Source organism: Scomber japonicus, chromosome 14 (assembly GCF_027409825.1).
Source record: "Scomber japonicus isolate fScoJap1 chromosome 14, fScoJap1.pri, whole genome shotgun sequence".
Taxonomy (NCBI): Eukaryota; Metazoa; Chordata; class Actinopteri; order Scombriformes; family Scombridae; genus Scomber; species Scomber japonicus.
In genome coordinates, this window is record NC_070591.1 from 14,483,440 (window position 1) to 14,505,530 (window position 22,091).

General features: G+C 38.0%; 1 protein-coding gene across 1 annotated transcript; it reads right to left on the minus strand.

Moving 5' to 3' along the window:
• Positions 1-209: 209 nt before the first annotated feature.
• Positions 210-18,333, minus strand: LOC128372787 (carbohydrate sulfotransferase 15-like). Its single transcript, XM_053332951.1, has 8 exons — positions 18,141-18,333; positions 6,847-7,487; positions 5,500-5,839; positions 4,175-4,318; positions 3,155-3,311; positions 2,793-2,949; positions 1,112-1,259; positions 210-954 (listed from the first exon to the last, which is right to left on the minus strand). Exons 2-8 carry the CDS (start codon positions 7,318-7,320, stop codon positions 764-766), a joined length of 1,611 nt encoding a protein of 536 aa, XP_053188926.1. The 5' UTR covers positions 7,321-7,487; positions 18,141-18,333; the 3' UTR covers positions 210-763.
• Between the last annotated feature and the right edge of the window lie 3,758 nt (positions 18,334-22,091).

Genomic DNA, 22,091 nt, shown 5'->3' on the forward strand with positions numbered 1-22,091 from the left:
TGAGATAAAATACCCCAGTGACAGCATGGCTGCATGGAGGAATCAGAGGTTTGTATGGTCACATATTAGAGTTATGATCTGTGTTTTAGTGCCCTCTTGTGATTTATCCCAGAACATCAACATGAGGTCTAAAATTTTCACTCAGACACCACTCTGAACAAAATTAACTTCAAATCATTTTATTGCCATTTTTGTTGTTTTTTAAAACCTCAATTGCTGTTGGTTCACTTTCGCAGACCCATCAGCTGCATAATAATTACTGTAGTAATATGTAACTCTTGTGAGGCCTTCTCTTAGACCCTATGAAATCTAAATTATTTCTGTGTATCTTTCCAGCTAAAAATGAGAGAAATAGACCAGAAAAATGGGACAGTGGATGTTTCTCACAATAAACCACAATATCATCACTGCATTACATCCAAGCCAGCCTGAGCCATAAATGAAGTGAAAACTTTATTCAGAGGTGTACACTTATGAATCTGTAGATTTTAACAGTACATTTTGAATAAAATGGCTTCCCAACACTGTTGAAGTATCTTACACATTTGTAAGACACAAAACACATTTCACTGTCATTGTGCCGACTAATTCACTTGATCCATTACACATTCTCTCAAAAGCAAATAAATATCACAAACAAAATCCACACATTCATTCATGTAATGGTATGTACAACTATTCACCTGTGTAAGAGTTCTCCCACTATATATATATATATTTATCAGTAGCTTCTTTCTCTGGTTTCTTCTGAGCTCGTACCACTTCAGGAGTTACTCCAGAAGAAGCCCTTGTTGTCCATCACAGTAGCCAGTTTGTGGTTGAAGGGCTGATGAAATTCCCTGAGGAGGTCTCTGGTGGCTGGAAGCATAGGGCCGAGGTTCCTGTCTGCTGCACGCCTGGTGTTCGACATTGGCCGTTTGGTCAGTGCTGCCTCCACCTGCTCCGATAAAGGACCTGCAAAGAATATAAGACTTATCTGAGATCTTGCAAAGTTAAGAAATAAGCAAATAAATACATAAGCAGGAAGATGTATGCTCATTTTTTATTCTGATGTTAAAATGTATCAACTTAAATAAGCAGCATGTCACTCTACAGATTTTTGGACACTTACCTACAGTCAGAAAATCAAAAACTTTTTTGATTGTCCCTTTCAAGTTGGCTGCATAGTCCTCCAGTCGAAGAACTAGAATCTGCTCCCTGTGGAAAACTGTCAGCCAGTCCAGTAAGAAGACAATGTACATCCCCAGATTCAGCCTCACCTGCAGGGACACATCAGAGTCAACATCAGTCAACATCATAAGTGAGAAACAAATTGTTTTTGTTAACATGCTGTTTCTAAGGTCTGACAAGTCCTAAAAGTGTTCAGAAAAACAAACATTTTAACATCTACAATATCACCAAATAATTTGCATAATGTGCAAATAATTTGCATTGAAAAATGTGCATTAAAAAACAAAACCCAACAATGAACTGATCCTACTAAACAGTATTATCTGTTTATCTGAACTCTTTATCTGTGTTACACACCTCCATCATTGTACAGCAACATTAAATATGCATCTGAATAGTTGCCACAAATGCACCATTTACTGTTTGGGTAAAGTTTTCTAAAAATTTCACCTGACTGTTTTAAGAATTACTGAGCATTTTAATGAATGAAAGCATATATTCCTGACCGCTTTTTAAGATTACAGATTTAGTAAAAGTTTGTGGGTACAAAAGCTGGAAAGTATTAAAGCAAACTAACAGACTATTGGTTTTAAATTTGTTGATATAGAATATTGTAAACCTTTTCCTTTAATTATCCTTTCCCACTTTTCACTTTAAAGAACCTTAAACACAAGGAGGATCTCTGCAAATCAACACATTGATAGTGGAGCTTTCAAAATAACAGAATACAATTATCAGCTTCAAACACAGGTGCAGGTGTGCAGGTGCTACAACTTAAAAATGGACACATACAAAACTAAAACTAATAAATACAGACTAGTGACACATTTGCACACTATGGCATGTAAAGAAAAATATGAATTAATGATGAATTTGGGCTTTCTCAGTGCACTCGATGTCAGACAGATCAACAAACTGCAAAATGTGTTAAAATAGTAAAGGAAATATGTTTAGAAAACTATTCAAAATATACGCTGTTTAATCACAAATTGAACCTTAGAAACAGGGATATGATGGACATGGACACAAATACTTCTGTCATACAATCTAATGTGACACACGTTTAAATTATGGTTTTCTTCATGGAGTAATTGTCTCCCTGGTTTGGTGTACGGTGAACAGCTGCACAGACACTCATAATCCTCAAGAGGGCGCCACAGTTCAACACAACCCACTGAAACTCTAACCCTAACCCTCACAAGCAGCATGAAATAATCTTTAACATATTTTTAAGACCTATCCAAACTCATACATAACAGAGGAGTCATGTAAACCAAATCTAAGGGTGTGTTTCTGAATGTTTTTGCTCTGTTCCAACCATTTCAGGCTGAGCTGATTGTTGCTTTTATTGGAGTAAATCTCCCAGTATAACAGTGCTGTCACCTACATGTTGTGATTACTGGTGACAGAGCTCATAACTCAACATATTCCTGCGGGAGAGCTGTCTGATAGGATATATGCTAAAGGGTCTGAAATGAATCTGAACAGCCAGTTGGTAATATTTTGCACTTGTAACATCCATTTAAAGTTACGTTTGAGGACTATATTTGTAATAAAATCTGTAATTATTATTATATAAAATGATATTCAAATAGTTAAAAGTGAGAATTATTTCAGCTGACCGGCATAGCATTGGAGAGGTTTGTGTTGTAGACACAGGAACGAAGGGACCTCTCCAAAAGGCAGGACTGGAACAACTGTATGGACTCTGTGACCTTTTGATGGAAGTCCTCCGCTGACTTGTTGGCCATCTTAAAATACAGGTAGTCAGAATAAAGCCTGAGAACAGAGGGAAATGAAGTTGTAAGCCAGTTGGAACTGAGAATTGACATTTTGCTGGATATACAAGAAAACAATTATGTCCTGCAATAATGATAAATTACAGGAAAACCTTTTAGCAGCAATTTAAACACATAAATGATTTTGAATGAGCACCACACATCATCTATACAGGCAAATATGTGGTTGGATTTCTCTACATTACCTTTCTACTGGATCTCTAAGCATGATGATGATTTTGGCACTTGGCTGGACTGTGTGGATAAAGTCCTGGGTCAGGAACGGGGGCTCCTTCTCCTCCCTGTCTCCAGGGAGATAGCTCCAGGCTTGATTATCCCACATAGTGGATGCACTGGCTTCACCTATCAAGACAGTGACAGTCTTAGCATCATCTTGAGCATCGACAGTACATTTAAAATGCAACAAGTGGAGCAGAAATACAGACATCATGTGACAAAGTTGAGCTGAATATCAGGCCAAAAGGATGCATAGGATGTTAACGGTTTTCTCACCTGGCAACATCGTGCCTCTCTAATCTACAGTTAAACAGTTTTGTGATAGTACAGCTGCAACTCTTAAGATTTAGAAAATTAATCATAGTTTAATGCACAATCCAATAACGATAAACAACCAAAGTCAAGTAAGCAGGAACTTTTTATCAGCACATTTTCATGAGAAGATGAAATTACTTTACATAACCATGCCATTAAGGATTGTCCTTTAAAAGATCAATACTTTAATTCCATGTTTTTATAACTAGTGATTATATTCTTCTGTCTCTTGGAGCCAGGCGAGTAAGATTTGAGTCAACCTGATTCATAATTATAGATGCAGAGAGTAAATAAAGGTGGTTGTGACAGCACCCAGACTCTGTGAACACTCCCAACACTGGTTTGTGACTGTTAGACCGCAGAATACCTAGAAGAATGGGAGAGGTATTTCCCCCTGGCTCTTCACATGAGCACTGCTGTAATGCTGAGGCCAGAGCCACTTGTGGGGAATCTACTGAAACTGAGCGAGGACTGAAAATAATGGGAATGGCAGACAAAAGAGACCAGTAATTTGAATCCAGGTCAGGATCCGATTCTTTGGCTGCTCAAAGGTCCTCAGAAAACACCACCTGAAAACTATAAAGGCCACAGATTCTTCCATTTGATGCACAATGGCCGCTAACAATACCAAATCCTAGCCACCCACACACGCAAACACTTTCACATGTGTTCACCTGTTATGAACTGGAGTGCACTGTGGTCTCCAGATGAATTTCCACTGATTCCTTCTTGGATGTTGTGTGCTGCCAAGTCAAACAGATCCAGGTAGTCTTCCACAGGGAAACTTTCCTGGAAGCCATCTTTGAAACGGATATAACCTGCACCACACAGTATGCCAAAATAACACTCATTACATACTCCTTTATAGACTACTTCACCATATAATTCATTTAATGGATTGTATAAGCTTTGAACTCAGTTGAACAAAAATGAGAATTTTTAAAAACTTTACTGGAGTATGATCAAGAGATAATTCTTTAATGCATTTATAATTTATTAATGACTAAAACAATTTACATATACTGTTGATATGCAGCACTTCCTGCAGGCAGCTCACAGTAAAAGCCTTCCAGGGAAGGGAATTAATGAAGCCTGTTATTATGAAGCAGCTGCAGAAGGTCTTCATTAACAGCGGTGGCACTGTGCGATCTCTTTTTTTGTTTTTAAGCTTGCAGACTAGCAGTTTATCTCCGTATTTGGGCATTTTTGTACTGCTGAAGGATAAGTGGGTATAGCTGCATGTGTGTCTGTGTGTACGTATGTGTGTGGGTTGATTGGGGACGGCTTGCACAACTACGAAAACAAAAGACAAAAGCAAAAAAGCAAAAACAGTTTATCCAACTGCTGACAAAAGTCATGGTCCCACTGATTTTTGGGTCAGTTGTTAAGGTTAGCGTTAGCCAAGTCCTGGTGATGATTAGGGTTAGGGTAATTACCCATGAAATGAATGTAGGTCCATGTAAATAATCCAAAAGTGATAGAGGTAAGGCTCTTGTGTGTGTTTTAAGAAAAAAAAGAATAGAATATCTGGTGAAGACAATAAATTCAGAGCCAAAAGAAAAGAAATATGGACACAACTATAAAATCAGTGAACAGCTGACATGAAATGGCTTCAATGATAAGTTATGTTTGCTGGTCTCACATTTACAAACCCTAAAAGATACATTTAAATGAGACATAATAATAAAATATTTGACCTGGAAGCCTTTCCAGCACAAAAAGAAATGTGATCAGGAGAAGCTGTTTTGATCGTCTTATTCTATTTTAGCAGATGTTAAAATGAAATGAGCTGATTTTACTCAGCTTTGAAGTCTGTTAAGAAGTAATGACTTAATTGAGTCAGATTTCCACTAGTGCATATTGTTGATTGTACACAATACTACTATTGTTAAAGCCTACATTGTCTAATAATCTGTTATTATCCATCATCTTGCCTCCACAATCTTTATCCAAAATCATCAAATCACATAGAATTACCATCCATCCTCTGATGACTTACCAAAGCGTTTTCTCGTCCACCAGTGGGGCTCTTTCATGGTGTTGAACTTGACCTCTGGGTGCAGCAGTAGCCTGTGAAACAAGTCTGTTGTGCCACACTTCGGTTGGCCGATAATGTAGAAGTATGGCAAGCAACGCAGACGAAATAGCTTGCCATTTCTGTGGAGTAAGTTATGGTGGAAGTCAGTCCTCAGGTGGTCGCACACAGTCTTGAAGGTCTTTGAGCGCAGAGTGAAGAGGTTCCTCTTGTACATATCAGTGCCGAGTTTACTGGAGAACTCCTCATACCAGCAGGGGCTCTTGATGCCAGGTAAGAACTGGCGAGGAATTGCAGTGAACAGCTGTGGCAAGAAACACAATAAAATTAGGTAAGATTAGTTAATCCTGATTTTTAGAGGTCATTATTGTTATTCTTGTGAAGCTTGTGGTTTGTGGTGTTTTTTAAAGCAGTAACACCACACCCTCTATTATATATGCTAATTATTATCATAAAAAGTATCAACACTTCCACCACTTAAAACCCACATTACATGATTTTGCAGCCTCAGAATTGATGCATCATCACCAATTTGTCCTCTTTGTACAACAGTTAGTTGCATTATGTTAAAAAATATGTCTAACACTGACAATGACTTGCTTGTGTGGCTACCTCTGTTATTGTGTTTTACAGCCATAGTTGATTGATACTTTAGTCATGAGCACTGTAAAATGATGCAGTGTAACATGGAAAAAAATGACGAGGACATACACTAAACACAGGAGAGCTACTTTAGTGCATAGAAACAGAGGTAGGAGGCCCATAGCAACACTTATAAAGACATGTAACCTGATATTTTCTTAACAGCACAACAAACTTTGGCTCCAGAAATGTGAAGTTGAATCAACACCTCTGACAGTCTCAACAAACACCGGTGATTATGAGCTTCACCAGACAGTCATTATAGTAATGCAGGGCTTATGGTGTGGTGTTTGTCAGTCTCAGTTCACAGTTCACATGTGTGAATGTGTCAACAAAAAAGAAATAAAGTGAATCAAGTAGTCACTTAAAAACAATTTATAGTGTAGCCTCAATTATCATTTGTCAACATATTCCTCATTCATGGTCATTGCTGGTTGAAAACATTGTGTCATCGTCACACTCAATAAATATAAGAAAAGCAGCCTATGTTTGGTGGTCAACTATATAATGGTTTGATAAAGGAGTGGGTGAAATTTAGCAACTCAAGAAGGAGTGTAGGATCATTTCAGGAACAGTAATAACATGGAAATGGCCATTCTGACTTGCAAGGCTGTCAAGTAACAAGAGTAATGAGTTGAATGAGTTGAAACATTTTTTCCACAAACTTACATGGGAGTCAGTTGCAATGATGTTCTTTTTATCAGGCACCTTCCTGGGTGTGTATTGTAGCTTGGAGCCGATGATCTTCACCAGAAGTTTCATGTCCATTAAACTCTTTTCAGACGACACGTCAGATGTTGCTGTGCTGATCTGGATGACCACAGGTCTGAGCTGATAGGGCGAGGGAGTGAACAGTACTCCTTTTTTGTCCCATGTCAGGATATACGAAGCCACGATGAGGAATGTCAGGGTCAAGCCCAGCAGGAAGCTCACCACTTTGACTTTTGAGAAGCCTCGCAGGTTAGTCAGTGACAACAGGGGAGCCCACTTGATGTCCATATTTTCAGGCAGGTTTGTGTGCCTGAAGTCAAAAAACGTTCTAATGGGCCTTTTCCCATAGTTTTCAGCCATGGGCAAGCTGTGGAGGCTGTGGCTGTGGTCTGTTTGGGTGTTGCTCCCATATTTGCAGTCTGATAGTGGCATACTGACATGGAGTCAGCATCAGCATGTAGAAAAAGAAGCTTATAAGTTATTCACAAAAGCTCAGGCTTCACCTGTGGGAGGTTGTGTGTATTCATCACGCTTGTTAACCTGCAGATCATCATTCGTCTTCATTTCTTATGTCCTCCTTAGTCTTTCAGCAGGGCCTCCTGTAAAATCAGAAACAGTTGTTAAAACAAAGAACGTGGCTATTTTATGAGTTCCGTTTTCTTTTCACCAAAAGTGCAATAGTGTAGTTTTCTTTGAAGTATTTTAGTCATCTACCATAATTCCAAGAAAAGGTGGAATGAACGTGTTTAATATCAGGGTATTTGAGGGAGCTTTACTCCCCCTCTGAGGCATCAGTGTGTGAATTTCAAACTATACTTCTTTCTATAGTAGAGAGTCACCTCTAAACTGTTTGAGGTGGGCTGCAAAGTGTGTGTGTGTGTGTGGTCTGCTGGTTTGAGATCCACTGCTTTAGGATGAAGGCTATACAGCACATGCAAAGACAAGCCCTACCAAGAGACCTTCAAGGTCAGAATAATAGTTTCTCTGCAATTCAAAACTAAAAACACATGATTATTCTCTGTGAGCTAAGAGCCTGCTGAGAGTTCCCTTTTATTAACCTGAAAACATTATTCTCTGAGTTCAGGGTTTTACATAGAGATCCATGTTAGGTATTGATACAGGTGGACAAGTAGTGTGGCCAGTGCACACATTTGGTTTTCTTTTCCTGCCACGTGACTAAAAATAAAGTAGGCATTATTATTTCTAGGGTGGTTTGCTAATAAATTTCAGACATTGATGTGTTGAATGTTTTAAAACACTTCCCAGACAAATCATAAGCTGGTAACATATTTCTTTTTCTTTTGTTGCAGAGTTTATAATATCTGACAGTCCCATTGGACCAGGAAATTAAATCCAGCACCAGTTCCACTGAATTAGACAGAGCACTCTCTAATTTTACAGTGTTTTTTCTTACTGCACAACAGGGGCCTGTTAAAGTGCAGCCACAAAAACATTATGTGACTCAGTGTGTTCACAGTTAGATCGTTAAAGGTGCAAAAGCAGAGTATATTGAAATGCCACCCCAGTCCTCTCATGCTATGTAACATAATTTTGAAATGGAGTTCCATGAAACTAATTGAACTGATGGCAGTTAAGTTATTTGATCAGAGTCAGCAAATGAGAGAAAATACCACCAGCTCACCACCATTTACTTATTGAAAAGGCAGAGCAGTCACCCACAGATGTGATTAGTATGCTGCCATCACCACTGTAGGGTTAGTGTCTTGCTGTAGCATGTACTGAAAGCAAATTCACAAAATCTTGGGCAATGCTGTGGAGTAGAAACAAGCCTTGAAAGAATAGGTTCACAATTATTCAAGTCCTGAATTATAGCTAAATAACTAAAACAACAGTTATGTGCCCAAATGAACACTGAAATATGGTTTCCTTGCTGCAATCATTTCTCCTGTTCATAATGACTTTAAGATGATCCCCTCCAGTGCAAGTGATGGGGGACAAAATCCACAGTCCACAGGAAGTATAAGAGTGGCTGTATTTTTTGTCACTTTACTCTTGCAGTGGAAGTGCCTTATAACAGGATCTCTTAATGGCCAGTTTTCCTGAAGATTTGCTAAACTAATGAAGCTTAAAGATGCCCTCCAGACATATTGTAAGATAAACAAAAAACACTCTGCTGGGAATGATAATTTGTTTCTAATATGGTTTTTCCACAGGATGTCTCCCACTTCACATCACCCTTGCGTAAGTTGCATTCTGGACCACAGTTAACTCCAAACCATTTGTGATCTTATAAGTCATGTTCAAAGGTACAGTACAAGTGCAGGATCCAGTGACAGGACCAAAGTCTGGATATTTAGGCTTTGCTTTGATTCTTGTTTTAGTATGGCTGAAGTATAGTTCTAATTCACTGGTACTCCTCTAAGACATTTTCAATGATCATGTTATCATAAGATAAACAACTAACAGCTGCACTCCATGCTTGTTTGTAACCCGTGTACATGTATTTACTTCCCTTGTACATGTATTTACTTTACTTCTTGCTATATTTTATTCTCCCAGCCTTACCTTCACCCTTGTTTTAATGTTGCAACAATGCTCTAAATTGAGGGACATATGCTCATCATGTTGTTCAGTCTGCAACATGCTGAACGTGTGCACAAAGGCCCCTCACACACTTGCAGATTTCATAATGGGACCACTCTGAGCCCTCACAGACTTATCAGGAATGCTTGTCGATGTCTGCAAGGCCATGTAGGCAGACGCTGGGATTGAGCAAATAATTTATTTTTTATGCCTTTGGAGGTGTTGCAGACCTCATTTAATTAAATATAAGTAGGTGAAGAAGAGTTCTTTAAAACACAGCTGATAGCCCCCACAACTCTGACATCTACAGTAGCTGGTAGTTTAAGTTTTTAATGAATGATGCTGGACCAAATCCTGATTCCTGCCTTACCTTTATATGTCTTATATTTCCATATTTTGGTGCTGTTTTGATTACTTTTAATGATGTATAAAGCTAGATGTGTTTTGTAAAGTCCTTCCTTTGCATATCTTTTTTTTTTTAAATATTCTGTTATGATTCCAGGGAATTGGTATCCTGTGCTCTCTGTAACTATTAATCTATTATTATCATGAAATATTTAATGTCTGTGTAGAGCAAAAAATCACAAGTGTGAGAGAAGAGAGAGATTTCAAAATGTGATAGAAGAAAGGATGATGAGAGTCAAGGGTAAAGAACAGGGTGGAGAAGTGAAGCAGTAGAGATGAGAAAAACAGTGTCAGAAAGAGCAGAAAAGACAGACTTTAGACCTCTGTGGTCTAAAAATCGATCTGTGGCGGGAAGCGAGCAGCAGGTCGGATTGACTGAGGTGAAATCACACCATCAAAATCCGGCTGACTCAAAATAAAAACCTGCATTCATCATTGCATCAGATGCCTTTGTTGTTGTAAGTGCAGAGAAATCCAAGACGGATCTGGTATCAAAGTGAGAATGGGATATTTTCCATGTTATTGGGAGAAGTGTGTTGGGGTGTTTACACTGCGAATGTGCCAGATCGTCTGAAATCATACAGACCCAAGGCTGCCTTTCGGTGGAAGTGAAAAGCTATGATGTGATTTAATCCAGCAACTCACACAATACAGTTGATATAAGCTAAATATATCTAAAATATACATACTGCATATTATCTTCTAACCTGGTGTATTGAGCTTCTATATTGGCAATATCGTTCTCCTCTCTATCGTCCATATCCTGGATATACTCTCCAAGATTACAATACCACCAGTAATTCATATAATTGAAAGAAATTGTTACAGATGTCTGCAATTTGCAGAAATGTATAAGTAAAATTTTGTACTCTATAATTTAAAATGATGAATAAAAGATAATTTCCTGTTTGTCTATGAATGTAAGAACCTGTAAGGGAGCAGTGTGCAATCTTTTGGTTCATTCACAACACACACCATTTTATACTCCATAGCATACAAATAGCAGTATTTTATACTCCATAGCATCCACGTCCCTCCTGTCATGCAAAAATGTATTTAAATGTTTTTCTGGAGCTAATGTGAGCCTTCAGCTGTTACTCAAATCAAGTACATATCTTTCAACACTGAAACCTTTTTAGTGCTAAATTCCCACTTTTTACTATCCTTCCACTAGTGCTCATATTGAAAACTGTCTGTTGAGACATAAAGAGGGAAAGTTTAATCTAATGCGATTACTAACTCAGACAGCTGAAGCCTCGTATTAGCTTCAGATAAGTTTTTGAGGAATGTGGATTTAGTCCCCCACTTACACTGAAAGCATATTTGGAGGGGATCTTCTAATAGTCAGTATGAACAATTACAGCAAGATAAAAGCTGTTTCGATGTTCATATAGGCCTCCCCAGCTGTTTGTTTTTTGACTGACTTGAAAAATTGTGAACCTATCTTTTAATGGATCCCAGAGAATGAATACTAATGTTTTTGCGGCCCTTGACCTTTCTGTTAATATCACTGTCAGACCAACATTTGCCATTTGTATACTAGAAATGTCAAAATGTGGGCCGATTGCCATGAAATTTAAACAGTACAAGTGTTCTAACACAGGACCAACTTTTTTTCAGTTTGGACACTTCTGAGTATTCCTCTTGCTCCATGCTCGGATCCAGATGTCAACTTTGCAGAGGATATCCAATGAACTTGTGTATGGATTACCATATTTGTTGAATCCACTCAGGCTGAGTGGGTAAATCCATTTGTTTCTTTTAACGCCACTCATTAGATAAAATATGCATGAGCTAATTTCTTACATTTCATTTAGATAAATAGGTTTCATTAATAGGCTAACTCTTCTCCTGTTCCTATATTAAACTATAACTACTATTACTTTATTCAATTTGTTCAAACTATTTAAAGTTTCTATGAATAGATTATTTTTATTTGTGTGTCATATCATTAAAACAGTTTATCGTACAAGGGACACAGAATAGTACCACATACTGTATACAGTACCAGTCAAACATTTGGACACACTTTCCCATTCACATCAATGAGAAAGTGTGTCCAAACTTTTGACTGGTACTGTTGATAAGGGTCATAGGCCACTGTTGAATTTTTATATGTATAGAATTTTTCATATTATTCTGATACATGTTTGAAAAAAGCATGTTATCCTTGTGATCTAAAATCTATGAAAAAGATTGGTGTGGAATGTGTAGAAAAGGCAACTTTCAAGAACTGTATATGAGGAAATTCATTTCTTTACTTTTGACATGATGTGCCTTTACACTCAAAGTTTATTGTCCGGGTAGAGTCCATTCAGGTAGCTGTGATTTGATTTGTCTCTAGCTTACTAAATCAACAAAATAGGTAGAGTGAATTGAGTATTGTGATGAACAATATGAATTTCAATATGTTCAGCTGTGATAAAGGTTCAGTAGCTTTTGGCTGTTACATGGACACATCATGGAGCTCATTATTTTTAATTAGTCCCAGCTGTATCGATTCCACAGCTGTGTGTCAAACTTGCAATTCAACCTTTTGTGCTGCTGATAAACATTTTCATGACTACTGTTAAATGACAGTCTATGTCCCTAAGTCTTCCTCTAGTCCTACCACCTTCAGATAGAAGTAACAGTATATTTAACCTTGATTACATTTACTATGACATGTCTGACGGGCTTTTATGTACACATCTGCTTGATTTGTTCACTGAATTTCCGTTTGGGGTGCATTAATTGTGTGCAGGTTATGCTATTATGTGCATGCACAAACTCGCTTTGCACACGCACACACACTCATATTTATGCACACTTGATGCACTCAAACACACAGGCATGCTCATTACACACTGCTTCACTGTCTTGCACCCTCTCATTTATCCCCCTTCATCTAGTCTTCGTGACAAAACGATGCCAATCAGACCCAACCAATTCTGTGCAATGAAGATACCAACTGAACAGCAAATGAAAATCGTCATCCCCATGGAGCTCTTGCAGAGACAAAATACTGCATGCTGTATGCAGCTCTGTTCAGCATCATTATTGTGAAATAGAGTCCTTACAAATGTGAAAATATGTTAAAGAGTGGAGACAAGAGGCAGCACTCTGATTCTCGCCTCTCCTGAAACATGTTTTAATCATGTCTTCATGTTTATAACTGTGTAAACACATCCTGACCTTGTACAGTACACACTGTGACTGGGACTTGGCTGAATCCCAGAGTTGGGAAACGGGAGACACGAGAGAAATCAATGCCACAAAAGGAAATAAGACAGCGTCCCTGCTGATGGGGAAGTCAAACAATGAAAGATGGGATACCAAACTGCTGTAATAGTAAAACTTTCTCTTTGTGGATGAAAAAGAAATCAAAAGTAAATTTCATGTGAAGGACAGAAAACAACAATTGCTCCTTGCTGACTATTTTTTTTTTCTTTCTCAGTCATATTACAGATGAAATCTTGGCAGGAAGTCTAAAAGCTCCCTGAGAACACAAATTTCTCAGGAAGTGGGCTTCATCCGTCTCATTATGCTGGACTAGTCCTCCCCTTCCTTTACACTTTTCACTAAGAAAGAAGATGAGTGGGTTTGATTTTTTTTGCTGGAGAATGTTGTTTGCCTTCACAGGAATCTGACTTCTTAATCTGTTAAATAAGCAGGCTGCTGGAGCAATAGTACAGTCTAAACAAAACAGAAATGTACTAAAAAAAGCTCTAGAAACATTAAACCTCTTGTCTAACAGTGATGTCTGTCTTGATCAGCCAGGTCACTGCAGTCCACCTTGACATCTGGAGAACAGATGTGTCCCCCAGTAAAACTGTGTATTTGTGCATGTATATCACTGTATATATTTGCATGTGCATGTTTTTATAATAGCAACAGGTTGTTTGGTTTAGCAGGTCTTTAAAACTTATGTGACATTAATAACAAGCAGAGAACATCTAAAACATTCCTCCTACTGTTTAATTTGAGTAAGGATGAAGGAGTGTGCAGGTCTGAAGACAGAGAGGATGAGCTGGGTTCAGCCTGGGTGGGCAGCATAATAACTAGATAAAAGGGTAATTCCAGTTTATTACAACTTACAAATGTTGGAGATTGCTTTTATTGGCTGTGCTGTTTTTTTAATTTAATTTTTGGACCAAAATGAAAGAAAAACCTGTTACATACATGGCAAAATCAATGAATCTGACAGGATGAGAAACAAGTGGTCAGAAAATTAAAAAGGTTGTAAATATCCCAGCAGTTTGGCCACGTCATGTGAAGCATTTTATTTTTGAGGTACAACTAAAAGCGAGCACACCCAAAATATAATAAAAGTAGTAAAGGGGGCATAACTGTAATTATGTCAGATAGTCAAAGTTGACTTGACTATCTTGGGGGAAATGCCACCATCAAGTCAAAAGCCAGGATTCAACCTGCTTTGAGTGCTCCAATTGCAAGTTACCTCTACTCCCCCATCAAATTGACGTCAGCTTGTTCACTCATGACCACAAACAGCTGCCTGCTCCATACCGTTTGTGGCTAAGGTTGTTCCATGAGTTATTTGCGTTGTCCACTTGTATATATTGAATCGGGTTCAGGCTCAAACATCTACCAATGTATTTGAGATGTTTATATTTCAAGTAAAATAGAAGCAGGATCTGACTATTGGTTGTTAAGCCTCAGGAGATGGCAGAAGCCTGCCGAGGGGCAGCTTGTGGAAGTGAACCAATCAGAAGAGAGTAGGCTGATCAGGAGGAGAACGGTCTGTTTCAGACAGAGGATGAACTGAGTGGCTGCATAAGGAGCCAGTATAAGATCAATAAGGAGCATTTTGAACTGTGAATCATGCAAAGATATTCCAGAATAAAAATATGATGGACAGACCTTAAATACTTAAGTACCGACTTCCCACACACATGAATAGCACAAAAATACTTTTATGACTGTTTGAGACATTTTTATTAAATCTAATTGTTATAAATTGTAAACACATTATGGGAAGCATTTGTGTCAAAAAGTATGCCTTGTTCTACAGATTTACAGGCAGAGGGCATCAGGTGACTGACTCCAGCACTGCCTCTGCATGCATAGTTAACTATGACGGATGTTTATATAGTTTAGCTCATTTATCCATCTGCTTACATTCACTTCAGATTTTCGTAAATAACTTTGATGAATGCAGTGTTATCTTAAGTGAGAGAAATAAAACTACAAATTAAAGACCTACGTTTTAATAAACAGGAATCATCATTTAATGTGCCCTTGGCCTTTCAAATTACAATATGTTGTACAAATATGATTAAAAAATATTTCATTAAATTATTTATTTGGTTACGACTACAACATAATGAAGCTCCCTGAACAAACAGCAGAGCTGTTATGAGCTTTCAACTGCCAGAACTGCCTATTTTTGAAAATAGATTATTCAAAGTGTGATTCAATTTACTGATTTTTTATAACACACAAATTACAGTCTAAAGTGGCAACAAAACAGCATGCACACATTCTTTATTGTCACTGAAAGATAATGAATCAGGGGAAAATCCAGCCAGTTGAAGCTGAACAGATTAATTCTCCTGCTTGAGCACGTTATTCCTATTGATTCATCCAATCAATAGGCAGAAAGTGGCAAAAGTTCAGCTAGGGATTTGGTTAGCAACCAACCCAGGTGCTGTTGTCCTTGAACCTGACACATGTATCTTCTTGAGTTGCTACCAGAAGAACATTTGGCTGACGATTATGTTCATGAAAAACGCTTGAAGAAAGAACCTGTCAGCACAGTTTAACTGCCACTGCTTTTGCTTGTGTGTGTGTGTGAAACGAGGTACTACCGTTAATCCCGTTTGCATGCACAGCCACATGACATGTAGCAGCTTGATCAGACTTTAGGTGTCTTTATTACTCTTGTGAGCCAAAAGCTGCTCACACACACTCCATATGCATTTATCAAGAGTAAGAGGTAAAACTAATAGGTTCACCTGTGAAAAAAAACATCCAATTTTTTAGGCCTTTATAATTAGATCTTTATGCGTCACGTATATAATAATTTTAAATTATGAATCACTCATGACTTCTGTGTCTACATTTCTCTTGGAGTACTGCCTGATCCCACATTATAATGTTTTTATACATTAGGGAAAATATTTGCCTTGGCTGGTAAATCAGACGAGATCTCATTCAGGGTTACAGTATGTATGTGGCTACATGTTATTTTAACTTTCACTGTTGATTTTAAGCAATTTGGAAGTGATTTATTTCAGCTTTCAGCTACTTTAAAGTAAAAAAAAACACTTTGAGTGTTTGAATACTAAAGTTAGTATGTTGTGTTATAAACCGTTATCTCGTTAGAATAACTTGACTCTCTAATGCATTATGACTCATAATGACCTGAGTATGTGTGCTTCAGTATAATTTAACATAATATGTATCATATATATCTATGACTATGTTCATTAAGCGTGTCAGGACTGGCAAATTTAATTTAGTAATTCTACCAAATATGCTACATATGGTCTCAGGAAGTGGATAGTTTCCTTTTCTCTTGTTATGATTTAGACTTCATTTTAAAGGAGAAATGATGCCATAATACACCTTTATATGAATTGCAGTGAGGGAGAGAGCTTTCTGCAGTAAATGTGACGTACAGATAGCGCATCAAAAATATAATCTGGTGGAGAAAGGGGGAAAGAAATCCAGAGAAAAGCAACATCCAGAACTATTACTCAACAGAAAGTCAGTATATGCAGTGCAAAAGGAGAGTGACGGATGCAGATAAAAATTTGACTCTGCATCATCAGTTTTCATGTTAGAAATAATGCAGAGCCGATCTCACATTACTGAGGCTTGTTGTCATTTCAGGTTAAAAACTACCAACTCTTGAAATAGAAACTCTGAGCTGCTGCCAAAACACTTTGGTATCATGCAATCCTCCCACATTCTTAATGTTCTATGTTACAGAATCCTTTTCTTCCATTTGTGGTGGACCCCCAGAGTCCAGTCTAAACAATCTGATATGGTACAACTCTCTCACTTGCCTTCTCCCTTCTCCCCCCACTCATTCTTTTAGCATTACCTCAGCCTTCCAACGGTGGCCGTTGCCAAAAGAACCATGGCTTTGACATCTCAGCAGCTCCAGACATTTGTTCCGCTAACTTGGGGGGAGCAATCTAAAGCCTTCCTGCCTGGCAGACCAGACAGACTGCAGGGCTGGGTGCAGCGGCCAGAGTGAGGTTTGGCTTGGGCATGTGCAAAGTTTTATAGGGCGTGGAGAGGTGCAACAGCTTACAATGGACACTACATCTATCTCATCCTTCTGTCATGCTCTTTCTCCCTCCAATTAAAAACAACGATACAATCTAGAAGCTGCACTCCACTGAGGCAGGTTTGTCCAAAGGTCACCTGCCTACATGTCAGGACCTCTGCACTGTACTCTGAGCACTGCTGCAGCCCCTTTAATAGTCTAGAATTGGGAAAGCAGTGAGAGGGAAGTGAACTAAATGCCAAACAGGAAACAATGGATGCACTCACATATCAACATCTCACATATCAATGCATGTCAAACATCTCAAGACTACATACCAAACAAGCTGGTAAAATAATACACATGTGTACTTCATGGCTTGTTTGCTGGGATGCATGAGAAAAATCATTTTGATTGTAATGAAAGGAATTACCCAAAAAGTCATATGTTAACAGATAATCCTACGGTTTGTTATGTTACAATAAACAGAATAATAATCTTTACTGTAGAGCAAGATGTCAGTGAGCATGTATACAAATGTTTACAGCAGTTTATCTTTCCACCATAACACAGCCTTGTTTGTGGTTCAGTCTTTGGACAACCAAGAATCTTTTAGCCCCCCCTGAGGAATGACGCTGGGACATTTTGCAGCTGAAATTTTAACCTGGAGGAGGTTACTTTCCAGCTGGGAAACTTGAACACATTGTAACACTTTTGGGGATTTTCAGCCTCATTCCTGGCCACTTATTTAAGAATTTGCATGCAATGTTATAATAAAATATTTGTTTTTCCTAATGTTTCAGTCAAGCTCATCTATTCATTGTGCTGTCTATTCATATTCAACTGTCAAATAGTCAGATAACAGAATACCACAACTGTCTTCAAAGAGATTCATCATACTGTAAAAACTGATTTTTTAAAACGTGATTTTATAACAAAAAAATCTCGATGTCAGGATAATGAGATTTCAGATAAACAAAAACATAATTCAGCTAAGGCATCATCTCTAATGATCGGAGAAATATGGCAAAAAACCCTTTTCTCAATCTTCTTTGTAATCAATTATTGTGTGTGTGAAGATACTCACAGTGGCGTCTCTCGTGTAGCCGCTCACGAGCCATGATGACCACCAATCAGGCAATCCAACACAACTCGACAGGTGTCAGTATGAAACGCAAATGGAATAAATGATCAGTGCGTGTACCCTGAGGATGGCCAGCAGTGTTCATGTTGACAAGCTCCGGCTGGGTTTCAGTCACGGAAATGCGAGACTTTCCGGAGTCTCCATCGAACTGAGTGAGTTCCCCTGCGCGCACCAGAGAGTGGAGAGAGGAGAGGGGAGGTGCGCATGTGGAGCAGCGCAGCATAACCAATCCTACATCTACATTTCAACCCCCAAAACGCGTTCATTGATTAGGTTTTGACGTTCCGTTATGATGAATGGTATCTTATAAGTCACTTTAAAAGCACATAGATTCAGGGTACCTATCCCAATGGATCTCCTATTGGTAACGGTGCAGAGGATTCCCCACAAAATAGGAAATACTTCAGCATCAGTTCATCAAAAGTTGTCGTAATCAGGGAAATGCTCTAACACATGTGATGGAAGGGTCAATAAATCAGTCTCAGTTAAAATTAGGCAAATCTCTGAATCGCAATCTGTGATATGAAATGCAATACTGTGCCATATGTTAATGTTCACACCACACCACGCTACCAGTAATTATGCTGAATGGCCTATATAGAATAAGAAAATGTTAAAGAAAAGGGTATCATTAGCTGGTTAACTAAGCAGAACTGTTGATTATTTCAAGTTAAAGATCCCCTCCAGACATGAATTAAGAATCTTCTTTGAACAATGCTGTGTGTCTGATGTAATTACCATTTTAAAATCTTTAAAATGGCATCTATTCCTTCTCATGAATATGCAAATATATTTCATTTCAGAGGTGTGTGTGTGTGTGTGTGTGTGTGTGTGTGTGTGTGTGTGTGTGTGTGTGTGTGTGTGTGTGTGCACTTGAGGCTTCAAATTTCCAAATCACACCTGTGTAAGTGAAGTACTGGATCAGGACCTGTCTTTCAAACTTTTTCAAACGTTTTTGATGTCACAGATCATGCTCGTAGACCCTAACCCTAACTTCCCACTTTCAGCAGATGAATGTTAAAATAGTCGTCAAGTATCTAGATAATTCTGTACAGTGAAGCTAAAACATCTGTACAACTGTAGGAACAAGAAGAAAAACACATTTTTGAGTGGAGGGGGACTTTAAGTAAGCAAAGCACGCAAGATACTGTTTATATTTACACTATTTAACTCTTGACTATTTGTAAGAGAAATAGAAATTAAATCTGTGCATGTTCTTCCCGTTAAGAAAAAATTTGTTTTGAGAAAAACAATAATTTAGCCTCTTATAAATGAACATAATTGATGTTAATAAGGACTATTTTACAGCAAGACTATTTTATGGCATAGGCACAGCTTTGTTAATCATACCTCCACTGGTTGATACAACCACAACTTCTCACATCTTGTCCTATGTCAGGACATGTTATTGTTCTGTTTTGTTTATCTTGTCATTTCCTGTTCATGTCTTCCCCTGCCCCTGATTGTCTACACATGTGTCTTGTCGATCACTTCCCACTAGAGTATATAGTCTAGCCTTTATATTATAGCATTTTTTCCTCATGTTAAACTCAGTGTGTATTTGTGAACCTTGCTCATTTTCTGGACATTGCCTTTTGCCCTTGCTCTCTGGACTTGTTTGCTCTGTCTGACTGCCTGCCTGTTACTGACCTGTTTCTGATTAAAGGACTGCATTTTGTGAACTGATCTATCTCGAGTTGTGCACTTGAGTCCAAATCATGTTCCAGTCATTACACATTCAACACTATTAAGATCCTTTCGATACAACACTAAACAGTCTCATATATGGGAGGGTGCATATGGCCTAGTTGAATGGACACAACCCATCTGTTATGTACTGTAGGTTAGGAATTATGGCACATATTGATTTCTATTGTTGGACAAGCCCTGATGATTAAAGCTACTAGAGAATATCACCTGCAGAGTTATAAAACCTAATTTCAATGAACAAAGCCCCAGTGTCCTCATGGAGTTCCACAGAAATCAGTTACATACCACAACATGCACACCATTTGCTCTAAATGGCCCATTTTATTTAATTTGGCTGCATCACAGTGCATTCATTTTCATGGATAGACTTCCAGACTTTTTAGTGTACATATAGCAGCACACCAGCCTTGAAATGATCCCTATATTATTATTTAATCTCTGTGTGGATGCTCAACACTTCTAAATTTTAAAACAAAGGATCTCTGCCTTGAGCGATTTTGTGAAAAAAGCAGTCTTTGTAGCTTACATGTATCATTATACCTGTGTTTTTGTGTTTTCTGAATGTTATTCTTGAGGACAATCTTGTTCGTATTGTTTACTGACAAAATGGTTTCATATTATTGGCAATATTGTGTAATCAGGGACATTTAATGGTTGGGTAATACTTATACATTTATTGTTACCGCAGCAGCTGTATGAGGTCATGTCAGGGGATTTCTTCCAGTCTTTATTTTTAGGTCATAATGTTCTTCTTAACTAATAGACATTTTTTTCTTCATTAGTTGACTCGTTTGGTATGAGTGGGAGTCAGTGTGGATGTTTCACAATTGCACATTTGGCCTCATGATAAAAGCATGTGTTCTGTTAAAATGAAACAGAACTGTATTTCTACAAATTCATCATTTTGTGCATAAAATAGTGACCCCATTTATTCATTAAAAAAGGCTTTATATTCATCAGAAATGTTCTGGGTATAGGCTATCTCATGAGTTAGAGCATTTGCAATGATTATTTTGATGCAGTAATTATCCAACAACCTGCCTCATCTATTTTTACCTCTGTTGGTGATGTCAAAGTGTGACATCACACTGTCAGCATATGTCATTAAATTAAAAAACAAAAACAAAACACTAGTAAGCAACACAACATGTCCAAATACTCAAAGAGCTTTGCCAGGTGCAGTTTTTAACCAGCTTTGAATAGCCTGACACTGTGACAGATGCCTTGAAAACTGTAAAAACAGTGTGATGATGAATGAAATAATTTCAGTTCACTGTACACAAGATAGAGTATTGTCAAAGAGCTGCCACTGATGTGTTTCCTCTTCTTTACAGGAAGGAAATTAATTCTGTTGTCGAGAGCCATCTCCTTCGCCATTCGTCATGACATCTGTTTCTTGCAGGGAATAAACAACAAAAAAAAGGCGAAGAGAAATGTTGAAATGAGATGAAATGTTGAGGGCTGCCATGATGTACATCTTTGGAGCTCCCACCGGTTGCAACTTTAAAGAGGTGAAATGGTTCATTTCTGACAAGTGAAAGAGCGTGCCCTGGGAAACTGACGCTGCTCTGAGAAGATAAAGTCTCATTTGAATAAACTGCCTCCCCTTCAGAGCATATCCATATGCATGAGACTTCCAGTCTAATTGCTGTTAATTCCTGTTAAATTGATTGCGATTTATTCCCATTTCACAAAGATGCACAAGCTGTGTGTGTGTGTGAATGGAGTCTAAGAGATTTCCCCACAGTTACCCAAATTAGCTTTGATCAATTTAAATCTATCAGATGTGGTTTACCTATATTCATTTTTATTCTTATTCCAATGCACCATTAAATAGTTTATTGTTTTTTCACATATTGAAAAAAACACATTTGTTTTTTTTTTAGTTTTTCAGCTACACAAGTGATGTGGCCCAACGAAGGTCAACCACTTTGGCCCAGATTGATTTATTTCAACAATTATTGGACTGATTGTCATGAAATTACATGGTGCCCCAAGGATGAATCCTAATGACTTCACTTAACTTTTTAACTGTAGCATCATCAGGTCAAATTTTTAATTTGTCCTGTATTTTATTTGGTTATGACCAAATACCTGCAAAACTAACAACTTTCCAAACCTTCCATCAGGCTCAGATGTACTTTGTGTCTAGTATACTAATAAGTAAATATTAGCATGCTACCA

Bases quoted from the DNA above. Each gene is read 5' to 3' on its own strand.
- LOC128372787 (XM_053332951.1), bottom strand. From the start codon at position 7,320: ATGCCACTATCAGACTGCAAATATGGGAGCAACACCCAAACAGACCAC. The intron at 3,312-4,174 runs GTGAACACATGT...CTGTCTTGATAG, and splicing joins TGCACTCCAGTTCATAACAG to GTGAAGCCAGTGCATCCACT. The intron at 2,950-3,154 runs GTAATGTAGAGA...CTCTGTTCTCAG, and splicing joins CTTAGAGATCCAGTAGAAAG to GCTTTATTCTGACTACCTGT.